Genomic DNA, 23470 nt, shown 5'->3' on the forward strand with positions numbered 1-23470 from the left:
TTAAATTGACATGCATCCGCGAAGAAAAATAGTCCGATGTTACTGTTTGAACTAACGTAGCAACGGCAGGAACTGCTTCGATAGCGTTTTTGAGGAGCTTTCTGATTACAGATTTGAAAACATCGCTGCTTGCTTTAAAAGTAGCACAATTCCTCTCTGAAGAACCAGCACCTTACCGTGGTAGAGAGGTTTGTGTGCCCTGATGAACCTGGGGGCTGTGTTGTCTGGAACCTTGTGTTCCTGGTAGGGTCTCCCATGGCAAATTGGTCTCAGGCAAGGGGCCAGACTAAGATTGGTTCAAAAGACCTCATGAAAGACGACACAGGAAGTGAGGATACCCGGCCCGGAGGAAGCCCGGGGTCCCCTTCTGGAGCCAGGCCCAGAAGGAGGACTCGTCGGCGAGCGTCTGGTGGCCGGGCTTGCCACGGAGCCCGGCCGGGCCCAGCCCGAAAAGGCAACATGGGCAACACCTCCGCTTCTCCGTCCCGCGGGCCCACCACCTACGGGAAACATCGATGGGGTCGGGTGCGCTGCCAGAAGGGTGGCAGTGAAAGCGGAGGGTCTCGACGGACCAGAACCGGGCGGCAGAAGCTGGCTTTGGGGACGTGGAACGTCACCTCTCTGGGGGGGAAGGAGCCGGAGCTTGTGCGGGAGGTGGAGTGGTACCAGTTGGATCTGGTTGGGCTCACCTCTACGCACAGCGTCGGCTCTGGAACCTTACTTCTGGATAGGGGTTGGACTCTATTCTTCTCCGGAGTTGCTCAAGGTGTGAGGCGCCGGGCGGGTGTGGGGATACTCACAAGTCCCCGGTTAGGTGCTTCGTTGTTGGAGTTTACCCCAGTGGACGAGAGGGTCGCCTCCCTACGCCTGCGGGTTATGGGGGGGAAAACTCTGACTGTTGTGTGTGCTTATGCACCCAACAGCAGTTCAGAGTATTCGGCCTTCTTGGAGACCCTGGAAAGAGTCCTGTATGGGGCTCCTGAAGGGGACTCCTTAGTCTTGCTGGGAGACTTCAACGCACATGTGGGCAATGATGGAGACACTTGGAGGGGCGTGATTGGGAGGAACGGCCCCCCTGATCTAAACCGGAGTGGTGGTTTGTTACTGGACTTCTGTGCTAGTCATGGATTGGCCATAACAAACACCATGTTCGAACATAAGGATGCTCATAAGTGTACGTGGTACCAGAGCACCCTAGGCAGAAGGTCCATGATCGATTTCGTTATCGTATCATCGGACCTGAGGCCGTATGTTTTGGACACTCGGGTAAAGAGAGGGGCGGAGTTGTCAACTGATCACCATCTGGTGGTGAGTTGGGTCGAGTGGCGGGGGAAGCCTCTGGATAGACCTGGTAAGCCCAAACGTGTAGTTCGGGTGAACTGGGAACGTCTGGAGGAGGCCCAAGTTCAGGAGGCCTTCAACTCACACCTCCGGCGGAGCTTTTCGGGCATTCCTGTGGAGGTTGGGGACATTGAACCAGAGTGGTCGGTGTTCAAAGCCTCTATTGCCGAAGCCGCGGTGGGGAGCTGTGGTCTCAAGGTCCTAGGTGCCTCAAGGGGCGGTAACCCTCGAACCTCCTGGTGGACACCGGTGGTCAGGGAAGCCGTCCGACTGAAGAAGGAGGCCTTCAGGGATTTGTTATCCCGGGGGACTCCCGAGGCAGTTGCAAGGTACCGACAGGCCCGAAGGGCAGCAGCCTCATCCGTGGCCGAGGCAAAGCAGCGGGTGTGGGAGAAGTTTGGAGAAGACATGGAGAAGGACTTTCGGGCGGCACCAAAGTTGTTCTGGAAAACTGTCCGACACCTCAGGAGGGGGAAGCAGGGAACCATCCAAGCTGTGTACAGTAAGGATGGGACGTTGTTGACCTCAACTGATGGAGTGTTGGGGCGTTGGAAGGAACACTTTGAGGAACTCCTGAACCCGACAACTCCGCCCTCTATGTTAGAGGCAGAGCTGGAGTATGACGGGGGATCAACACCAATCTCCCGGGGGGAGGTCACTGAGGTCGTCAAACAACTCCACAGTGGCAAAGCCCCGGGGGTGGATGAGATCCGCCCGGAAATGCTGAAGGCTCTGGGTGTTGAGGGACTGTCATGGTTGACACGTCTCATCAACGTTGCGTGGAAGTCGGAAACAGTACCGAAGGAGTGGCAGACCGGGGTGGTGGTCCCCCTTTTCAAAAAGGGGGATCAGAGGGTGTGTGCCAATTACAGAGGCATCACACTACTCAGCCTCCCCGGGAAAGTTTACTCCAAGGTACTTGAAAGGAGGGTCAGGCCGATTGTCGAACCTCAGATTGAGGAGGAACAATGCGGATTCCGTCCTGGTCGTGGAACGACGGATCAGCTTTTTACTCTCGCAAGGATCCTGGAGGGGGCCTGGGAGTACGCTTATCCGGTCTACATGTGTTTTGTAGACTTGGAGAAGGCGTATGACCGGGTTCCCAGGGAGTTACTGTGGGAGGTGCTGCGGGAGTATGGGGTGAGGGGGTCTCTGCTCAGGGCCATCCAATCTCTGTACTCCCAAAGCGAGAGCTGTGTCCGGGTCCTCGGCAGTAAGTCGGACCCATTTCCGGTGAGGGTTGGCCTCCGCCAGGGCTGCGCTTTGTCACCAATCCTGTTTGTAATATACATGGATCGGATTTCGAGGCGTAGTCGTGGGGGGGGGAGTCTGCAGTTCGGTGGACTAAGGATTGCACCACTGCTTTTTGCAGATGATGTGGTTCTGATGGCTTCATCGGTCTGCGACCTTCAGCACTCACTGGATCGGTTCGCAACCGAGTGTGAAGCGGCTGGGATGAGGATCAGCACCTCCAAATCTGAGGCCATGGTTCTCAGCAGGAAACCGATGGACTGTCCACTCCAAGTAGGGAATGAGTCCTTACCCCAAGTGAAGGAGTTCAAGTATCTCGGGGTCTTGTTCTCGAGTGAGGGAACAATGGAGCGTGAGATGGGCCGGAGAATCGGAGCAGCGGGAGCGGTATTGCAGTCGCTTTACCGCACCGTTGTGACGAAAAGGGAGCTGAGCCAGAAGGCAAAGCTCTCTGTCTACCGGGCCATTTTCGTTCCTACCCTCACCTATGGTCATGAAGGATGGGTCATGACCGAAAGAACGAGATCGCGGATACAAGCGGCCGAGATGGGTTTCCTCCGCCGGGTGGCTGGTGTCTCCCTTAGAGATAAGGTGAGAAGTTCGGTCATCAGGGAGGGACTCGGAGTTGAGCCGCTCCTCCTTCGCGTCGAAAGAAGCCAGTTGAGGTGGTTCGGGCACCTAGTTAGGATGCCACCTGGGCGCCTCCCTAGGGAGGTGTTCCAGGCACGTCCAGCTGGGAAGAGACCAAGGGGTAGACCTAGGACCAGGTGGAGGGATTATATCTCTTCGCTGGCCTGGGAGCGCCTTGGGATCCCCCAGTCAGAGCTGGTTGATGTCGCCAGGGAAAAGAAAGTTTGGGGCTCTCTGCTGGAACTGCTACCCCCGCGACCCAACCACGGATAAGCGGGAGAAGATGGATGGATGGATGGACAATTCATGATGTCAAACCTTGGAAAGTATCTCGATATCCCTGCCCTGATGCCAAAGTAACTGCACACTGTATGTTTTGCCATTTGATGTATATGTCTGGACCGCTGCGTAAAAAGGAGGGTTTCTGCCCGTTACTTCTCCGCTGTTTTCTTGTCCCTCTTGTCTTTTTCTTTTCTTCACTGGGGACTCATCAGCCACTAACTATTACTCCAAATTACTGTGCTCTCCAAATATATTAAAATGAATGTTAAAATCCTCCATGTTGCTATCACACGACAGCGGAAAACTAAAGACAATCAGACAGTTTGCTTGCTTTTCAAACTGTTACATTTGAAAAACAGTGAGAGCGTCTCTTGTCAGTTTGAAAAGCCAACGGTAGGACCTGCTTGCGTTTTTGAGGAGATTTTTGATTACAGATTTGAAAACATCGCTCCTTGCTTTAAAAGTAGCACAATTCATGATGTCAAACATTGGAAAGTATCTAGATATCCCTGCCCTAATGACAAAGTAACTGGCAAGTGAATATGTGTCGCCGTTTGATGTCTATGTCTGGACCGCTGCGTAAAAAGGAGGGTTTCTGCCCCGTTACTTCTCCGCTGTTTTTCTTGTCCCAGTTCGAAAAGCAAACTGCATGCAGTTTGCTTTTCGGCCCAACTGTATACAGTTAAATCGACCGGACTTCTTTCTGAAGATGTGAGCGTCCTTAACAACGGTCAATAAGTCCTTGACAGCGGTCTGTCTGTTCGGTATTAACAACGTGTCACGTGTTCTGAATTGACCAATCAGAATCGAGTATTCAACTAAGCCATGTAATAATCTTGTATAAACCTGAGGTAAGAATGCAGGGCACAGCACAATAGTAGTTAGAGAAGGACACGTCTAAGTGGCACTTTCCACAGTTTTTAGCCGACCCTAATTCTGGAGCTGTCAGAGGCTATCAGAACCATAACAGCGGCCAGGCAGACATTCAGGTTCAGGTTCATTTCCAAGCCTTATCATTTCAGAGGCTGTCCATTTCTCCTTCACATACTAACAGCGGCTCCTCCATCAGCGCCGCTCATTAGCATATATATAGCATAATGACAACTTGCAGGGCCACCGGCTCTGATCCCAACGATTATTTTCTCATTCATCTAAGAATTCTGATATGCTCTGTAATGGCTTGTCTGCTGAGGTGGGTTGAAGAGGGGGTGGGGAACACAGAAAAAAAAAAGGCTCGTGGACAATATGCTCTCAGCGGGGGCTCTCTTCCCCAGCAGGTGGAGACCAATCGGTAAAAGGCATTAGTTGTATGCCTGGGAGCAAACATCTTAATCCCTGAGCGGTAAATCTCAAACTTGGAAATTACACTTAATAGCATTACGCAAGATGTGCCCAAGTCTCGCTGCCATGTCAGACAAAGCTGATAATTCCCACAGCTACAGCCATTAGTGTTAGAGTTTTTCTAACTGTGCACATAATGCTGGTATGCTCGGTTCAGAAAATGATGCTTGTGACCTGAGCTGACATGCCCATTAGGCAGGTCTTGGCAAGCTGCTGGGAATGTCACAAGGACCAATTCATTAGGGGAATTAAAATAAATGTTTAAGAACAATGACGACCAAAAATGTGGTTCCAAAGAGAAGGTAACACTTTTGAGGTATGTAATGCATTATAAACGTAACTATAATCTGCTTATAGCACTGTATTTATACCGGTAAGATAAATATGTTTCAGCTTTTCATTCATTTGAGTCAATTGAGTCTTAAGAGTGAGTGTTGGGGGGAAAAGTAACATGTAGAAGTCCACAATTAATCGTTCATGAGCTTTAAGTTGTGTCAAATTGGAGTTCTACAATTTCTGTAATGATCGGTTAAACAGATGTATTTGTTTATGTGTGTGTTGTGTTTGCAGAGTTTTAATGAGCAAACCATGACTTATGTTGAAATGTAAGCAGCTGGTAATGTATTTGATCCGCCTATACCTTAGGAATGTCATTGCTGCACTCAAGAGAACAAGTATAATGTATTCCAATTACAGGAATTATAATACATAATTAGCTAAATGTCAGTGAATGACCAGGACTTATGGAGCATTATGATACTTGACCTTCTATATCAAATGCTTCATAATTTATGCTGTGTAACTATCCAAGGTAAACCCCCACACAATGCAGACTGTTGCAATATTGTGCAATACACCTGCAATGTGCAATACATACACTGTTTTTTGCAATTGTAACGTGCGATTATCCCTTTTATGTGAAAAACATAAACAACACCGTAATATGTTACTAACTTCCCTTTGGTTTTTTAATTGCTGCTACTTATTTTTAGCCATGGCTGTGTACTTATTTTTTTATTATGGATTATATTATATATATTATATTACTAATGTGGGTTTTCTTTAATCTTAGCTTACTCTTTATTATTGCAGCCTTTTTTTTTACCTGCTATGCCACCTTTGCTGTAACATTGTACATTTCCCCACTGCAGGACTTATAAGGGAATTCAGATTCTGATCATGTGTTTTGATTGTTATTAAGCATTTGGACCATTTATGTGCGCTTATAACTAAAAGTATACAGTGCTCTAAGCAGCTTCTAATGCACCATAATTATGTGTATGCATTATAAACATAGAAACTGTTAATTAAGGTTTTTTTCTCCCTCAAATTGTTGACATAAAATTAAACCCATCGCTTGACGCTTGTCTTGGCGTCTATTACTGTATGTCATCTGCAAATGACAACTAACCTGCATCATCGTCATCGTCCATCTCCCCGTTGAGATCTGAGGCTTTCATCAGCCGAGCTTCCATCACCTCCATCTCCTGCGACTCTAATTGTTTCTTCATGGCATCAAACTTGGCCTGGAATGCACAGATTCACACAGAAATTAAGTTTTTCATGCATTGATTATTAAATTGCAAACTATCATTTTTTATTTAATCAATGAAATTGTATTTATATAGGCAAATATCTAAAATTACAAAAAATGTCAGGGGTCATTACAGTGTTTACAGAATATAACACTCTTTCCTTAGACCTCTTGCATTGTACAAGGACACACTCCCATAGAAATCCCATAATTAATGTGGAAATTATGGAAGAAACCTTGGGGAGAGCAACAGAGGAGAGATCTTGTTTTCTGGGTGACTGTGGCTGCAATGGAGTGAGGTCAACTTTCAATAGGGAGGTTTTGGGTTTGATCCCAGCTTTTGCAATCAACATGTATTCTTGGGCATGATACTAAACCAGGAGTTGCTCCCGAAGGCATGGCAAACGTTGTGTGAATGTTAGCCTATTTGAGCAAAAATGGGAAATTTCTCTGTATGAATGCGGTGGTAATGATGACTTCTAGAATGTAAAGTGCTTTGAGTGGTGGTAAACACTGGATAAAGCAGTCCATATACTGTCTTTTTTTCATCTTTTTTCCAATATTTTTTTATAATGAAGGCATTAGGTATCTGTTTAATGGACACAACGCATTAACTGCAATAAAACAGATGACCTAAACATAGATATAAATAATATATATATCCTGTTTTTCACAGTCACAGGAAAATATTCGAACAATATGAATCAAGGTATTTTAATGTTTTGTATACACGTGATTCATTAATTTTCTCTTTACTCCGCAAAAATGGTCATCATATATATTTATAGACAACACTTTAGGGATCTGCCACCTGATGTTTTGGACATGGTACTACACCTTCCAAATAACTCTCCCCAGTAATGGATGCAAATGGAGAACTTTTGAAATATAATGACACTGAGTGTGAGTTTATATCGGGTGTTTACGTGCCTGTAGATCCTTCATTTCCTTCTCCAGGCGTAGTCTCTCTGAAGTCTCAGTCTCCAGCAACTGGGAAGCTGACTCACTAGTGCTTCTCTCATCAGCCAGTTCTGATGACAATTCTGAGATCTGGACACACACACACAAACACACACATACACAGACATGGTGTTATATAGCGCAACAAACTTCTTGTGATCAGATCTTTAGCTGAAATGAAAGAGTTTAACTCCACCACAAATCTGATACACCATCCTCCCAGCATGCATTGCCACAGGTGAAAGGGACCCACCCTGCTCTCCAATCGATCCGTGTTCAGTCTCAGTTCATTCCGCTCCTTCTCCACCCTCTCAAACTTCGATTTCTGCTGCTGTATCTCCTCCTGTGAGCACATAATGCAGCAATATAAGATGAGTGTAAAGATATGGGTAGGAGTGTGAAATATTAAGAAATACAAGTAACATCAAAAATGAATAACAGAAGGTTCCATGCTGCTGTGGCATGGGGTGCATTTTGTAAGTGTAACTGTGGGGAAACTATCAGATAGGATTTATCACAAAAGCCTCCTCACATCTTTGTTCCGCATCTGCTCCTCTGTGAGCTGGACTCTAATGAGGGGCTGCACGGTGGTGAAGAGCTTCCACCATGGCCAGTCCTTCACGCCGCGATTCTTCATGATGTTTTTCTGGATGCAGCGCATAGCTAGATCCTGGATCTAAAAACACGCAGAGGAAGAAGTGGTCACCCAACAGGAACACATATGGGGATTCCAGTGTTTTTCACCTTCAGATTCAAGGACTATCCCGGCAAAATTCCCTGAAATTCAAGTGAGACATGGATCAGAAATGATTACCTTTAAGAAAGTGGGGTTTTCTTATGATTAGAACTAGAAGGCTTTACAGAAGGTCATTGAAAACAATACAAACAAGAAAGGATTAGTTGTGTTCTGTGTTCAGTGATGACAGACTATGTGCTTGTCTTGCTTTCTCTAACATGGTGCGGAAAGAAGTACAAAAATGGAAGGACTTCATTTCTATTCTTGCTAAAGACAAATAAATGGAATTGAATTGATTTTCTTCAAATTCAAAAACTTTCAAGGATTTTAACGACCCATGGAATCCTTGACACATACTGTAGACCAGGGGTGCCCGGTGTAAAATACAGTATATGATAAGAGATAATATATGGGTATTATAGGACAACAGGGACCATTAGTCTATGAGACGATGCCAGAATGAAAGGAAAGTCTTAATTAGGGGAGACCAGGGCAAATACTCCAATCAGAAACAAGGTAGAATGATGACGCTTACTCTGCACATGCTCAGTAGGACTTTTTCTCCGACTTTGTAAAAGGAGCAGGAGCATTAGAAAATGTAAATATTATTATCAACAGATTATTATAATAAATCAGCTACAATGAAGGTTTCTTTCATTGTGAGTTTGTCTGTATAGTAGATTTAAAGTGGTTTACTTCAGGTTTACCCCTGAACATTGTTACAATTGCCCCCAACATGGGGCCAAATATAACACTGACTTCTTGCATTACATACTCTAGTTCAGGGGTCACCAACATTTTTTAGGATGAGGGCTACTTTCAAAAAATAAAACAAGTCGTGAGCTACTTTTATTCCTCTTTTTTAGTTTTTTGCAGTGTATATATTTAGCACATTTTAACATTATTATATGCTTACCTTTAACCTTTGTTTAACCTTTAACCTGTTTGGGTCTGTGGGACCCGTTTTCAGTGTTTACTAAAAGAAAATGTATGCGATTTAATTATTTTAACCTGCTTTATTTGGGGGTGGACCTCACATCCTCTAGTGGGGTTCGGGGGCATTCACCCCCGGGAAGATTTTTTTTTTTTTAAATGTTGAAGTTAAATGCATCAATCTGGTGCACTTTGAGCACAACATGAATTTATGGATACAGCAACACTCAGATGAAAGGGAGCTGTATACTTTTCAATAATCCAAACATCTTTAGAATATGATCACAACCAATAACAAATCATTTAAACGTAAAAAAAAAATAATAATAAACATATTTGTAAAGTGGGGGGACACAAACGGGATTTCGAAAAGAGCGGGGGACATGTCCCCCCTGTCCCCAGTGGAAATTACGCCATGCGTGTGTGTGTGTGTGTCAAGAGCAATAAATATATATGCAAGTTGCAACACACAGAGTAAAGCTCTGCCCTCGTGTGCTGTATAGGCTGGCACGACTAGGCTGTTCAATGGGGCTGATGTGTTGTGTAGATTCTGCCAGAAGGAAAGGTCAAACTCCTTATGAAGCGGTGAGCTGCCGCTCCACATTGCTTTCCTTCCCCACTGCAACGCTGGTCCCGCAAATCAAGCAAGAACGGGATTGGTCGATATTCATTGTGGGGGTGGGGGGAGGAGGGGTGTTAGATAGATATAAAGTTGTAGTAAGTAGATAGAGTTCGCTATGATTGAGGTTTCGTTTATGCATAGGGTAGATTATTTTAATTACATTTCCTTTTTGTTTTGTGTATTTTATACATTTTGGATTTGCTTGGCGAGCTATTGTTAGAACATGCCCGGCGGGCGACTCACGTTGCCCCTGCGGGCGACTAAGTGTTGGCTACCCCTGATGTAGTTGATTCCTTATTCCTTATTAATGATAACATGTATATTGTATTATGAATTGGTGCTCATATAAATGTTTGTATCAAAAGATGATGGTGGCTTATTGATGTATAAAATGTTATTATTGCCCCTGGTCTCTCATACTTATTGGAATAAATGATTTACAGAGCTCATCTACTTCTTGCCGTATCATTCCCACCATGGATTAACCATATTTGAACAACATTTCACTCCCCATACAAAGTTAGATTGTCTGAGTATGGGCTCTCACAGCTAACCAAGGACTTGCCAGCCTACTCTGGAGAGTTTCTGCAGAATGCGTTCCAAGGCTGGAAGCTCATTTTTTATTAATTAAATCAAACACGTTGGCAGCTAATTCCAAGTATTACACGATTTCCATGCTGCTTATGCAGGAGGCTCTCCAGCAGCAGATTATGGGCAAACCCAATTAGAGCAACGCATTTCTCAGCATCAGGTACATTTCGCCCTGAAGGTACTCCCTATGACCAATTAGGATTTGTCACACAGTGAAAGCCTTTACATGGAGCAAAAATGCAGCAAATCTCTGACAGAAGATTTAAACATGTCTCAGTTGTCATATTTAGTCTGAAATGAATAGAAAACAAACAAAACATTATACCACATGAACGCCGTGGATAAACATTTTTGTATTCGGATCACATTAAGAGGCAGTGACAGCTGTAAGACAGTGTGATGTAAATGAGGTTTATGAGCCAAGATTAAGACAAAAGTATGCTTCATTCTAAATGTCTGTTTGCATGTATGTGAATGCAGGCCTGTTTGTGTATATGTAAGACATCTAAATGCTGGGATATAAGACTGCAGCACCGCCTGATGTCACTTTGATCTGAAGCGACAAATACTTACATGCTCAGTTTATGGGGATTTCTTCAATGGGATTGATTAAAGAGGCCATATTATTCTTTATGGATGTTCCTCTTTCCTGTAGTGTGTTATATAGGTTTTTGTGCATCTAAATGGTCTGCAAAGGCTAAAATCCCAAAGTTCGCTCTAGAGGGAGATTCTTTCCCACACACTCTCCCCCTGCCTCAAACGCCTCCATTGGATTCCTTTGTTTACTTTTGTATCATAATGACATTACTACATAACACAAGCTTCTATTGGCAAGCGCTAACACATTATACGTGATGTGCTTAGAGGAGCGACATTTCCGACACATCTCTAAGCGGTTGACTCACCCCAACAGAGCCGGCCAGCTAACCAATCAGAGCAGACTCGGCTCTGGTTTCAGACAGAGGGTGAAAAGAGGTGCTGCAGCACAGGCAGTATGAGAACAATAAAGAGCTTTTTGAACATTAAAGCATGGAGAAATGTCACAGTAGAGGCACAGAGTACAGTATGAAAATGAGCACAATATGTCCTCTTTAAAAGCAGCGGCCAGAATAATAATAATATAATAATAATAATGTGCATGGCCTTAGTTTTTCAGTCCTGCCTGATATCGTTTTGGTGATACTATCAAATGATATTTAAATACATCTCAAAGAGCTCTATTGCCAAAGGGTTTGATTCGTTAGAGTTAGATTGCAATGATAATTATTTTATTTTTTGAATAATCTTTCATGGCTTCAGATTTTAGAAGGTCCTTTTACAAATAGGTGTTATTTTTCATGAAGGGTTTGTTTTGTACATAGAGGACGAAACGCTGTACAATGGTTCAACCAGACTGACAATTCAAAGGGCATAACGAGACACCTCTGAGCAACAGCTCTATAACTAAATAAAATAAGTCACTAGTCATTGATGAAATAAAGTGGAAGCTTACCATCTACAGTAAATGTGTGCAGATTGAAATAGGAAGAGGTGCCCTGAATCAGTGACAAATTAACTGTAATGCCACAAACAAGATGGAATTTACAGGTGTGTTACTTTAGCAAGGCTGTCCTTTAAACCTCGCAATAGAAAATAGAATGTGAGTCTAGGGTTAGCACTATTGGATTTGGATCAGATAAAAAAACTGTTGGGAGGCACAATATGTATTATAATTCATTGATTATTTTTCAAATCATCCCTGACTTTTTACATGTTCTGCTAATTGCAATTATGTTGTTTTGCTTTAAAACCTGTTAAGCCCGAGAGACCCCGGTTCCGGGGGCCTCCTGCAACATCTTGCAGGAAACAGTGTCTGAGGGCATGTTGATTTAATAAACTATGAATGTTTTATATCCATGTAACGGAAAGAAACTCATCTAACTGATCATTTTAATTTTTTTTCAAAAAAAAACCCACAATGCTAACGCTGAGCCTCTGAATTAGCAACGAGCGAAAAATGCTAACAGATGACTGCACCGCAATTCACTCACAAAACCTTATTATTTATCTTTGCTGCACATCTCAACCCATCGTTTCACATCGTGAGGAGACACAGAATCGATGGGTACCCTCATTATCACTCAATTATACGAATTCTCGGAGATAATAACAAGAACGGCAAAATGGCTCACCTGTGTGGTAGTATGGTCAAAAGTGGTCTTCAATGGCATTAAAACGATAAAAACGATGCTGAAGTTAATCCATAGGTTAATCCAATGTGTCTGTGTCACTTTGAATGATTTCTGATAATCCATGAGCAATAAATCTGCTTTTCGGTTTTGAGATGTCAGACCTAGACAGCTTCACTCTTCACTGCTTCCGCGAAGACGCCATTTTTTTTTTAACATGAGTGTGTGCGGGACGATTTCCCTTCGATTCTATTGGCTCTAACGGTCAGAAGGAGATGTCACATGTCAAAATTGAAGAAGGGGGGCCAGAGATATGTCCCCGAAGAGGTTTTGTTTGCTAAATCTGTCTAACAAGGTCAAATATCACTTGTTTTGCATCAATCTTGATACAGCGTACTTATTATATGTTGTACTTTGGATTCCTAAAGCTTTTAGTCTACTAACCCATCATCCAAGGTTAGTTTTCACTATAAGTACAAAATATATTTTGGACGGACACTATAATTTACAGTTTTTTACCATGTTCAATCTGAATTTTCTTTAAAATAAAAAACATCTATATTGATTCTGACTTTTCTACATCCAACTCACAGGTTTATCATTACTTTGAGAATTAATTTAACCCTTTTAGAAGGGAAGATATGGTCATTTGTTCTGGGAATGTCATTTTCGAGCCTGAGACCTGAAAAACAGGCTCAGGGCTTAAAGAGCCTGTGACACCATCCCAACAACTGTTGTGCAATGAAATATTGGGCTACTAGTAATCTCGAACCGTCAGTTTAAAAAAGAAAAAGCGATACCGTTTCGTTAAATATCAATAATTTCGAACATCGCGGGCAAAGTCCTTCACTCATTTTGAAGTTTTGGGGGAAGCCGGAAGTGACGTCAATGCGGGAACGCTTCGAGAGCCAAACACGGACAAAGTGTGTTGTCATACGTAGAAATGGTGAATTACTGATATTAGGCACGTTAATAACGTTTTAATGAAGTTGACTACAGTATATTCATATGTGTCAGTGCTTTCATGTCAATTCGGCGACATAAACATAATGATCCTGGTGAAGATGATGATTACATTAGGATTAAAAATCGGGAGTGAGAGCTGCTGAATTTCCTCCCGTCGGATGTGATATAAAAACAAATCGATTATTTTTGTGGTTATAAACTCAAGTGGATGAAACTACATTTATTAGTGCTTTCATGTCAATTCGGCGAACATATGATACATTAAATGATGAGTGAGGATGATGATTAAAAATCGTTTGTTTGAGCCGGTCTGCATTTACTGATGAGAAAACAAACCGATGCTTTTTGTAGTTGTAGTACACCAACGTGGATTAAACGTGTGGTTTTTTACCACAATGTTGGGGAAATTAATGGATTATTATTATTATTCCCACTCCGATCGGGACACTAGGTCCACCGTTTCCCCGCAGCGAGGCTCCCCCCGTTGACAGTTTACGTGGGCTGGGTGCAGTGGCGGACTGGCCATCGGGACGAATCCCGATGGGCCGGTACCGAAGTGGGCCGGTCGGATAAGTAACTAGCACATCCCCCATAGGCGGCGCGTGAGGCTCAGGTTTGAGAAGGCTAAATAACTTCTTTTACCTGACGCTGCCCGCCTCCGGCGTCTATAGAAAAGAGATCAACTCAGTGTGCGGAGTTTAAATCTCTCAAGTCATATTACAGGATAAATGAAATACAGTTTAAACTGCCGTATGCAGAGAAGACGCCGACGTGTCGCACTTATCATTCATATTACATCATCAATCAGATCATCGATCATATAATATCATAATATATCATATATTTCCTTATCTGAGTCAGCTTCTCCAGCCTCATCTGGCCGTGCAACACAGTGTCACAGACTGGATGCAGAAGTATTATTTAACACATTATGTTGACGAAACACTCGAGACAAATGTAATTAAAGTCAGATCCACTCGTGTCTTAGACGTGAACGCGCTCTCAGCTGGAGAGAGAACCCTGGCTTGATTTACCGAGTTGATAACCAGCGTCGTAGGACCGCTTAGCGAGATCTCGTTTGTTAGTTTGTTGTTAGTTTGTTTGTTACTCAAACAATCCAGGGTCTGTTGAACTGGCTTCGTAGTACAGGGCACAGGTGGCTAGCAGCGCTAATGTCAAAGACACAGACATATACATTATATTTGTATTTTACATCCCCCGCTCCCCCCGTTGACAATTTACTAGCGGTACCGAAGTGGGCCGGTCGAGAGTCCCGGGATGATTTTTAGTCCCATTCCACCACTGGCTAAATGACCATATGATCGCCCATATTGACGCACCTCATTCCTAAACTTCTAACAGATACAACATAAACCGATCCCTCAGCCTCATATGAGCTCTCAGACACGTTCAACATTAACCTGTCATCGCTGTCTGAGCTTGCTGCTGTGTGCGCCGTCGTGCGTTTACATCTGACTGTATATATATAAAGGTTTACATGCAGATGCTGGGATCCTGGACGGTGCAGCTGGAGCGCTGTGCCCGCAATGACGTCACCCATCATTTGGCGGGACTTGAAGAATCCGCGAGAAGATCCAGAAAATTGTCAACATTGAAGGCAGATTAATGGTTATCAAAGTACAAATATCCAAAATCAGTTCAGTAACGGTTTTCAAGGGGACAATATGTACTCAAATTGATGGGTTTGGATGATGGGGGAAAACCGTGTCACAGGCTCTTTAACAGGCTAACACTGTAAAACAGATCCACTCCACTCCTACATGGACATGTTTGGCTCAATAGTGTGTGCTGAACTTGTTTTTATTCTTCTCCAAATGTAAAGGTGCATACAGTACCAACATACTTTACTAGATTTGGTCTAAGCTGGTATTAAATGCAAGCAATTTGACTTTGTATTATCCGACTATAATCAGCTTTACTTTCATTATCAGAATAATACATGATAACATGATTTGTCAATATCTCCCCCGAAATATGTGAATTTGCGTTTTCTATGAAAAACATGAACAAAAAGGCAGTTATTTTCCATATAATGAATGTTGGGGGGGTCGGCTTTTTTTTATCACAGTCTTGGATATGTCAAAGATTAGCAACAACAATGATTTTGGTTGATTATTAGTTTTTGCACAGAATCAGATTAAACAAAAAAGTCACACATTAGCCACTCGCGGACAAAAATGTCCCATCCACTCCCATTATAACCACATCTTTTGATCTCTCCGCCATACCGGTATAAAATCATGCATTTTGTAATGTCAGGGTTTTATATTGGAGGAAAATAGTTACATTTGTCCTTTTTACTGTAAAAACCAGATGTAACATTTTACCATTGAATTACATGCTTATCATTTCTTGGTTTCTTTGCCTGTTGTATAATGGGGCCCGCCAGCCATTGGAATACATGTATGCAACTAATATGATGTAGGTGTGTTGGTATGGATGTGGAAGAGTGGTATCAGCTGAGAAATGTGTGTGTGTGTGTGTGTGTGTGTGTGTGTGTGTGTGTGTGTGTGTGTGTGTGTGTGTGTGTGTGTGTGTGTGTGTGTGTACACACAGAGACAACAATATGCAGTAGATTTGGTTTACAGCAAATCGCAGTTTTCGCCTCATATCTTTCTTTCTCTCTCGCTCTCTTTCTCTCACTCCCTCATTCCCAAACTCATACACACTCTTACATATTAAACCTCCTTATACCTTGTATGTGTGTGCGTGATTGTGTGTGAGTGATTGTGTGTGAGAATGAGATAGGAGTAAGTGTGCTCTCATGGCGTTTTGTTTTTCATTTGTGCCTTTGAGGTAAACAGATGTATGATCTTGACCCAGCTTGACCTTGATGTTTTGAATTGTTTGGAACTTCAAAGTCCTTTGATAATGTCTCTTTAGCAAACAGACATACACAGCCATACATACACTCCTTGAAGTAAATAAAAACACCTGGCTGCAAAGCCAAAGCTTCAAATATGTGTAGTTTGGCTGGATGGTCATTTCATTCCTGTGATACGCAACAAGCAGTAAGATGAAGAGGAGCTTCTCTGTGGGACACGAGGTCTCATGCAGCCCCTAACTTCAACTGCAGGACTCATCCTCTGAAACAGAAACACCCTGAGAAGGAGAATCTGGTGTGGATCTGAACTGTGCTTGAAAGGAGTCAGCACAAAGATAAAACACTTTTTTGCCAAAAACCTTTTAATATAATATTTTTATCAAAGCATCTTGCAGTGGACATTTTTGTCTCGAATGACTAATTTGCGTAGTCGATTTGTTACACAGTGAATTAAAGACCGATTTCAAAAATTGAAATTGGAATTTCTTCTACAAAAAATGTAGAATAAAATAGCGTTGTTACAACAAATCAGGCCATTTGCACCAACACAACCAATGTTATTGCAAAATGAAAAGTGAAAAATGACCCATATGGACAAAAACGTCCACAGTGATACCGGAGGGTTAACATCATTTTTCATGGTGGGGCTAAGCCATTTCTTGGTATGGCTGTAGCCTACCCAAGTATACCCTGGCGCCGCCACTGAACATAATAATAAAACAATTAAAATGTAGTATTCAGCCCTGATTAAAACAGCGGGCCCAAATCCTGGATGGGCGGGCCCAAATCCTGCATGGGCGGGCCCGGCCCCATGACGCCGGGTCTGGCTGCAATGAAGGGGAAATACACAGATGTACAGTTGCAAGAAAAAGTATGTGAACCCTTTGGATTCTCCACACATAGTGTTGTGTGTTCCTTTCAAACAACTCAACTTTGGTTTCATCTGTCCACAGAATATTTTGCCAGTAGTGCTGTGAAACATCCAGGTGCTCTTTTGCAAACTTCAAATGTGCAGCAATGTTTTTTCTGGACAGCAGTGGCTTCCTCCGTGGTGTCCTCCCATGAACTCCATTCTTGTTCAGTGTTTTACGTATGGTAGATTCGTCAACAGAGATGTTAGCATGTGCCAGAGAAGTCTCTAGCTGACACTTGTTAGAAATTAAAATCAATGTTGATATGGCGTAATTTGAATTAAATACACTATTTAATTTAAATCAGTTTTATTCTGAAAAACCTGAAGTTCACTAACTATTAACTTAATACTTTTATTCTGAAAATGCTTCACTTCCGGTTATCATTAGCATGTGGCGAAATGCTGCATTTTCAAACCATGAATCAACGGTGAAATGACATGTGATGTTGTACACTGAGCACACTGGGTTTAGCACTCATGTATTGCCGCTGAATAACGTTTATTAGGGAATGTTTAAATAACCACAGACACCAGAATGATATAATTTAACAACAGAAAAAGGCAGGAATTGCATTGGACCCGCCCCCTGATGACGCCGACCAATAGGAGAAGACCTTAGATGACAACAGGAAGAGCAAGCCAAGGATTGATCTCTTCCACCTGCTGACCTGGACTGACCGGTCGGATGAGGAGAGCGCCTCCACTCGCACATTTCATTTTGTACACCACCGCATCTTTTGTGTAATTAAATGCTGTTAACTTTTATAAGCTTCCCTTGACTCTTTTCAGTCTCTCCTGCCTTCAGGGTTCTAGAATACACTAACACACTCTAGGATTCTTCTTCACCTCATTGAGCATTCTGCGCTGTGCTCTTGCAGTCATCTTTACAGGCCACTCCTAGGGAGAGTAGCAACAGTGCTGAACTTTCTCCATGTATAGACACTGTGTCTCACCGTGGACTGATGAACATCAAGGCTTTCAGAGATACTTTTGTAACCCTTTCCAGCTTTATGCAAGTCAACAATTCTTAATCGTAGGGCTTCTGAGAGCTCTTTTGTGCGAGGCATGGTTCACATCTGGCAATGCTTCTTAAGAATAGAACATTCAAAACTTGTGTGTATTTTTTATAGGGCAGGGCAGCTTTAACCAACACCTCCCATCTCGTCTCATTGATTGGACTCCAGGTTGGCTGACTCCTGACTCCAATTAGCTCTTGAAGAAGTCTTTAGCCTAGGGGTTCACACCCTGCACTGTGAATGTTTACATGGTGTGTTCAATACAAACATGAACACATAATTGTTTGTGTGGTATTAGTTTAAGCAGACTGTGTTTGTCTGTTGGTGTGACTTAGATGAAGATCAGAACACATTTTATGACCAACTTATGCAGAAATCCAGGTAATTCCAAAGGGTTCACATTCTTTTTCTTGCAACTGTAGTATTACTAGGCTAAAGCTAGCTTACACTTGCTCCTTCACACTGATGTCAATGCAAATATCTCAGAAAAAAACGTATGTAGGGTACCTGAAGGACAAAACTCCCAATGTGGTGGGTTCCTGCTGAGGCAAAATACAGACTTTTCAAATGTCAGGCTGTCCCCTTGAGGAGACAGTTGAAAGACGGGGGAACACATTATATGGTTGTCATTTAATGTCACATGGGCTTGGCACAGCTTCACGAGAATATCAATCAAGGGAACTTGTGACTTTCTGTCACATCCGTATACATCAAGCAGCATGTGTCTAAGAGGCTTCACCGGAACTCACAGGCACTGTTCCTGAGGCAAAGTATAATCTACTGTACCTGCAATGACTGGATACTTGAAACAGTGCAGGAGGCAATGGAGCCCTATCAATATTCACAAAGGGACAATAGGGTAACAGCAAAAGCGCAAGTGGATGTTATTATACGATGATTACGCTACGATTAAACAGCAGCACGCTGTAAATCACAGTGAGAAGGGGAGATGAGAATCACTCCACAGCCCTGTTTCTGTTTTATTACTCTGGTGTGTGCACTAATTGAATCAAGAATAATATAAACACAATGAGATTCAGAGAGAGAATGGCCTTTCATTGCAAGTAGAGATAATACACCTCGCATGTAACGGTAGAATAGTAATACATCTAGCAAACTGTTGTTGGAGCAGTAGGAAAAAAGGGAAAGCCAACTAGACTTGGCACTGCATCTCTTCCTTTACAAATTTAGACCATGCAGACGTAATAACCTCTAAGTAAGTAAGTCGTCACTAAGTTACTTCATATGATATGTCAAATTATCCCATCATTCTAAAGGCTGGATGATTTAACTGCAGTTTACCTGCACCACTCAGAACTGTATGTTTTAAAGCAGGGGTCTCCAACCTTTCTTCATCTTAGAGCTACTTTGAAAAAATGAAAGTGGCCAAGAGCTACTTGCATCACATCGCTTACATTTATTCACTAGCACTCATGAGTTGAATTAAGCTACACGTGTGAAATTGCAATACCCAAAGCTTATAAAAAATCTTAACTTCACATCAAGGTCCGAGAAAACGTCAATTTCTCACATATTATTATGGCCCACATATAAGTGCATCACTGAAAATCCCCATACATGTTCAAGAAAAAAAGACAATTTGTTCACTTCTTATTATGGCCCACATAGTAAATACGCCACCTTAATCACCACCTTACAAGCATCTTATGGCACATGTGTAAAATAAGTGGCATTCACTCTTTTTCACAGTTAGAGAGATGAATGACACTGCATGGAGTCCACCAGAGGTGTATCCTGGAGTGTACCCACTTAGGTTCACTCCAATAGAGTCATTTAAATGTTCTGTATTTAGATTTCATTCATGTCAGAAAAAGCTGCTTCACAAAGGTCTGTAGAACAGAACCAAGTAAAGCAGACATTTTCAGCGCTGCTTGGTGAATGTTCTTATAGTTTTCTGGGTCTACAAGGCTCCAGAGATGTTGTGAGTTTTGCCGAGACTTAAGCTGAACATGATTTTGGAGATGTATAACCTCCATCTCCACAAGATTGACACTGAACAGCTCAGCCATCTTCTTCTTTTTCTTCGTCTTGACATGAAATTATAAACCATAATAAATCAATTGTATAGGTCTAGCCTCCCTATATCTGTGTGTGAAATTGTTCCATCCTCAAAAAATAATGCTTCTGCAGTCTAGCTGCAGATTCTAGCAACGGTCTTCTGTTAAAAAAGGACACTGAATGTCCTGAATGTGGCATCACACACATGACTCGAGTCTGAACACAGCGGACAACAGGAGTATTTACAACAGCATATACAGTAAAAACAAAAATACTGCATGTGGGTGCACACTTCCTCTCTGTCTTACTGTTACATAAATCCCATGAATGTATGAGCTTAAGTTAGCTATATCATCTCAATCAGTGATGAAGTGAATAATAAAGTTTCTATCAGGTTACTATCAGCCTGTCACTCAGGCTATTTTTAGGGAGGGGGCGGGGTTTGGAGGAACAGAGGAGACGGTGATCGGAAGCTTTCCTCCTGCCTTCACAAACTTTACACAAGTATTTATAAACTGAAAATAGCAAGAGGACATTCATACTCTGCAATCCAAGACTTGATTAAATCCACCAAAAACCTGACATGGTGCTAACGCAAGTATTTTTGAAACATAAATCCATGCGTGTCTGAGCCGCAGCGACACGGACTGATTCAGGTGCATTTATTTTTTTCTACACAGTCTGTGAACCGCGAGCGGCGAGCTACTGAAAAGCTGCCCACAAGCTACCAGTAGGGTACGACATATTTGCATTATCCACATTTTTAAACTCGTGATCTGTCACCTTCAGATATTATGATGAGTCATTTTTACTATACTTTGTGGTAATGATTTGAAAGTCAGCAAAAAGTTTGAAAAATGCATTAATTAAAAGAAAACATTTTGTTCGGGGGGGGAAACATATGTTGTGAGTGATAAGAGGTTCAAATATTTTCAAAAGTAAGAAAATGTGCCCATCAGTAGTTTTACAGTTAACTCACCATGTATTGATAATTATTTATTTTTAATAGAACTGATATTTTAAAGTACAAAAGCCAGTGAAAGAACAAACCACTCTGCACTTTTATTAAAACTGTAACTTACACACTTGTGTTGTTAATTAACATGCATATTAGCAGTATATTGGCTCTTTATTAGTCATTATAAAACACTTATGAATTCCTTATTCTACATGACCATATTCTACAAGTAATAAGCCATTAGTTGAGAGTTTTTCCTCAATAACCCTCTAATTAGTCCTTATTTATTGCAAGTAAGGAAGTTGTTGTACATGAGTTTTGGTCTTAATATGCTCTCCTCAATATGTCGAAATAACTCAAAATGTGATATTTCTATCTAAGAATATGTTCCCTATTTTAAAGTGAAGTCTTGTTCATAACCAATAAGCTAGTAGTTTGACTCTAATTGACCTGAACAGGTTCCCTATTCTAACGTTGCCTCCTCTTCACACTTTGTAAATACATGATAGCCCACAACTACTGAAATTAACCTCAACAGTACATGAACAAAGTAGGCACACTTTGAAATATCTGTTTTATTAATGAACCACTAAAGAGCGGTTCAGACACATACCAAAACATGTCAAGTTTCTCCAAGGCTGAGAACACATGCAGCCTGTACTTTTTAATAAAAACTGATTTTTAACGGATTGTATGTATTTGTGGTCATACTGTGTGACCTGCTTGTATGTACTCACACAATTGTTGTACTGTCTCAGTGTGACCATAGATTAAACAGCCAGCCGAAGTCTTTTGAGAGCCAGGGATTGAGCAGCCATGCTCCTTTATTGAATTATTTGCGGTCCACTGACATTCAAACAGAGTGAAACTATAAAAAAAGAAGTTACAAGGCACTTAATGATCTCATACATGCAAGTGTAACATACACAGATTACTTGTAGAATATGGTCATGTAGAATAAGGCATTACTGTAAGTGTTTTATAATGACTAATAAAGAGCCAATATACTGCTAATATGCATGTTAATTAACAACTAGTTGATGGTGAATTTGTGTAGCTTAATATAAAGTTGTAGCGCTTATATGATGAACATTGATGTCTATGTGCCTTTTTCTGTATTTGACAAAATATATTTATAACTCAATATATTGAGATAGTAAGTCAATATATTGAGATAGTAAGTCAATATATTGAGATAGTAAGTCAATATATTGAGATAGTAAGTCAATATATTGAGATAGTAAGTCAATATATTGAGATAGTAAGTCAATATATTGAGATAGTAAGTCAATATATTGAGATAGTAAGTCAATATATTGAGATAGTAAGTCAATATATTGAGATAGTAAGTCAATATATTGAGATAGTAAGTCAATATATTGAGATAGTAAGTCAATATATTGAGATAGTAAGTCAATATATTGAGATAGTAAGTCAATATATTGAGATAGCTGTAAAAAATGGCCCTGGTTTTCATTTTAAAAATCAAGTCACCGAATGCAAGTAGTTGCCTTAGCTTATTTTGTTATGAGATGATGATGTGAATTACTGTTCAAATTAGTTAATGTAATAATCGTTTTGGTCTTATTTGTGTTTCCTGTTTAGAGCAATAGCCCCTCCAAATGTCTGTGCACGTCCCTGCTTCCAGGGACAATTATTTATTTTCCATTGGATTGAACGCAGTTTATTTTGTATTAAAACTGCAAATGAAATTCAAAGTTTGAAGCATAATCATATGCACAGTTTAAATAAGCCTTTCTAGATCCACCTTTATCATGACTTGCATGTATCTGTGGTCGGTTCCAATCACATTCATAATTGTATGTTACATCTTTCCTTGCCCTTTGTTGAGTTTAAGTGCAAAACAATTACAAGATAAAATGGAGAATAGCGTAAAATCTTTCTAAAATAGATGCATTTGCAAGCGAGAGGGGTCACATGGGGGCAGAGGGAAAAAATTGCCTCTTTGCTAATGACTTCTGTAATTGCATAGTTGCCTAGCAATTTTGAAAGGTCTGTTGATTTACTTGAAGTTTTCGCGGATTATGAAGCACCGAGCTCTTAGCCTGCTTTACTGTGAGAACGATGACTTTTGAACCCAGACAAGAAAAAACATCACCCTCTTTTCATTGAACAAGACTCTTATTCTAAAAGCAAAAGAGAAATGGAAGAACAGTAATACAAAATGTCATATTGATTTACCTTTTGCAAAGATGACAATTTAATAGTTTTCCTGGTATCTTATACAAGATAACTACTCACTAACAACGTGTCATGCTGGATGGAGAGCAGCAATGTTGATTCTGATTCTGCTGCTTCATCACTAGCCAGCCGAAGCGGCACATTCACTTAAATAGTAATCAC

At 41.7% G+C, this 23470-nt stretch overlaps 1 protein-coding gene across 1 annotated transcript in view; it reads right to left on the reverse strand.

Annotated features, from left to right (window-relative positions):
- The window catches only part of LOC117458059 (unconventional myosin-XVIIIa-like), a 154833-nt gene that overhangs the window by 28576 nt on the left and 102787 nt on the right, over positions 1 to 23470 (reverse strand). The window contains exons 31-34 of the mRNA XM_071205366.1: positions 7872 to 8015; positions 7593 to 7682; positions 7310 to 7429; positions 6257 to 6371 (exon numbers count right to left, since the gene is read on the reverse strand). Of these exons, the coding sequence (XP_071061467.1) occupies positions 6257 to 6371; positions 7310 to 7429; positions 7593 to 7682; positions 7872 to 8015 (469 nt within the window). The remainder of the gene's footprint in view (positions 1 to 6256; positions 6372 to 7309; positions 7430 to 7592; positions 7683 to 7871; positions 8016 to 23470) is intronic.

This window comes from Pseudochaenichthys georgianus, chromosome 14 (assembly GCF_902827115.2).
Source record: "Pseudochaenichthys georgianus chromosome 14, fPseGeo1.2, whole genome shotgun sequence".
Lineage (NCBI taxonomy): Eukaryota > Metazoa > Chordata > Actinopteri > Perciformes > Channichthyidae > Pseudochaenichthys > Pseudochaenichthys georgianus.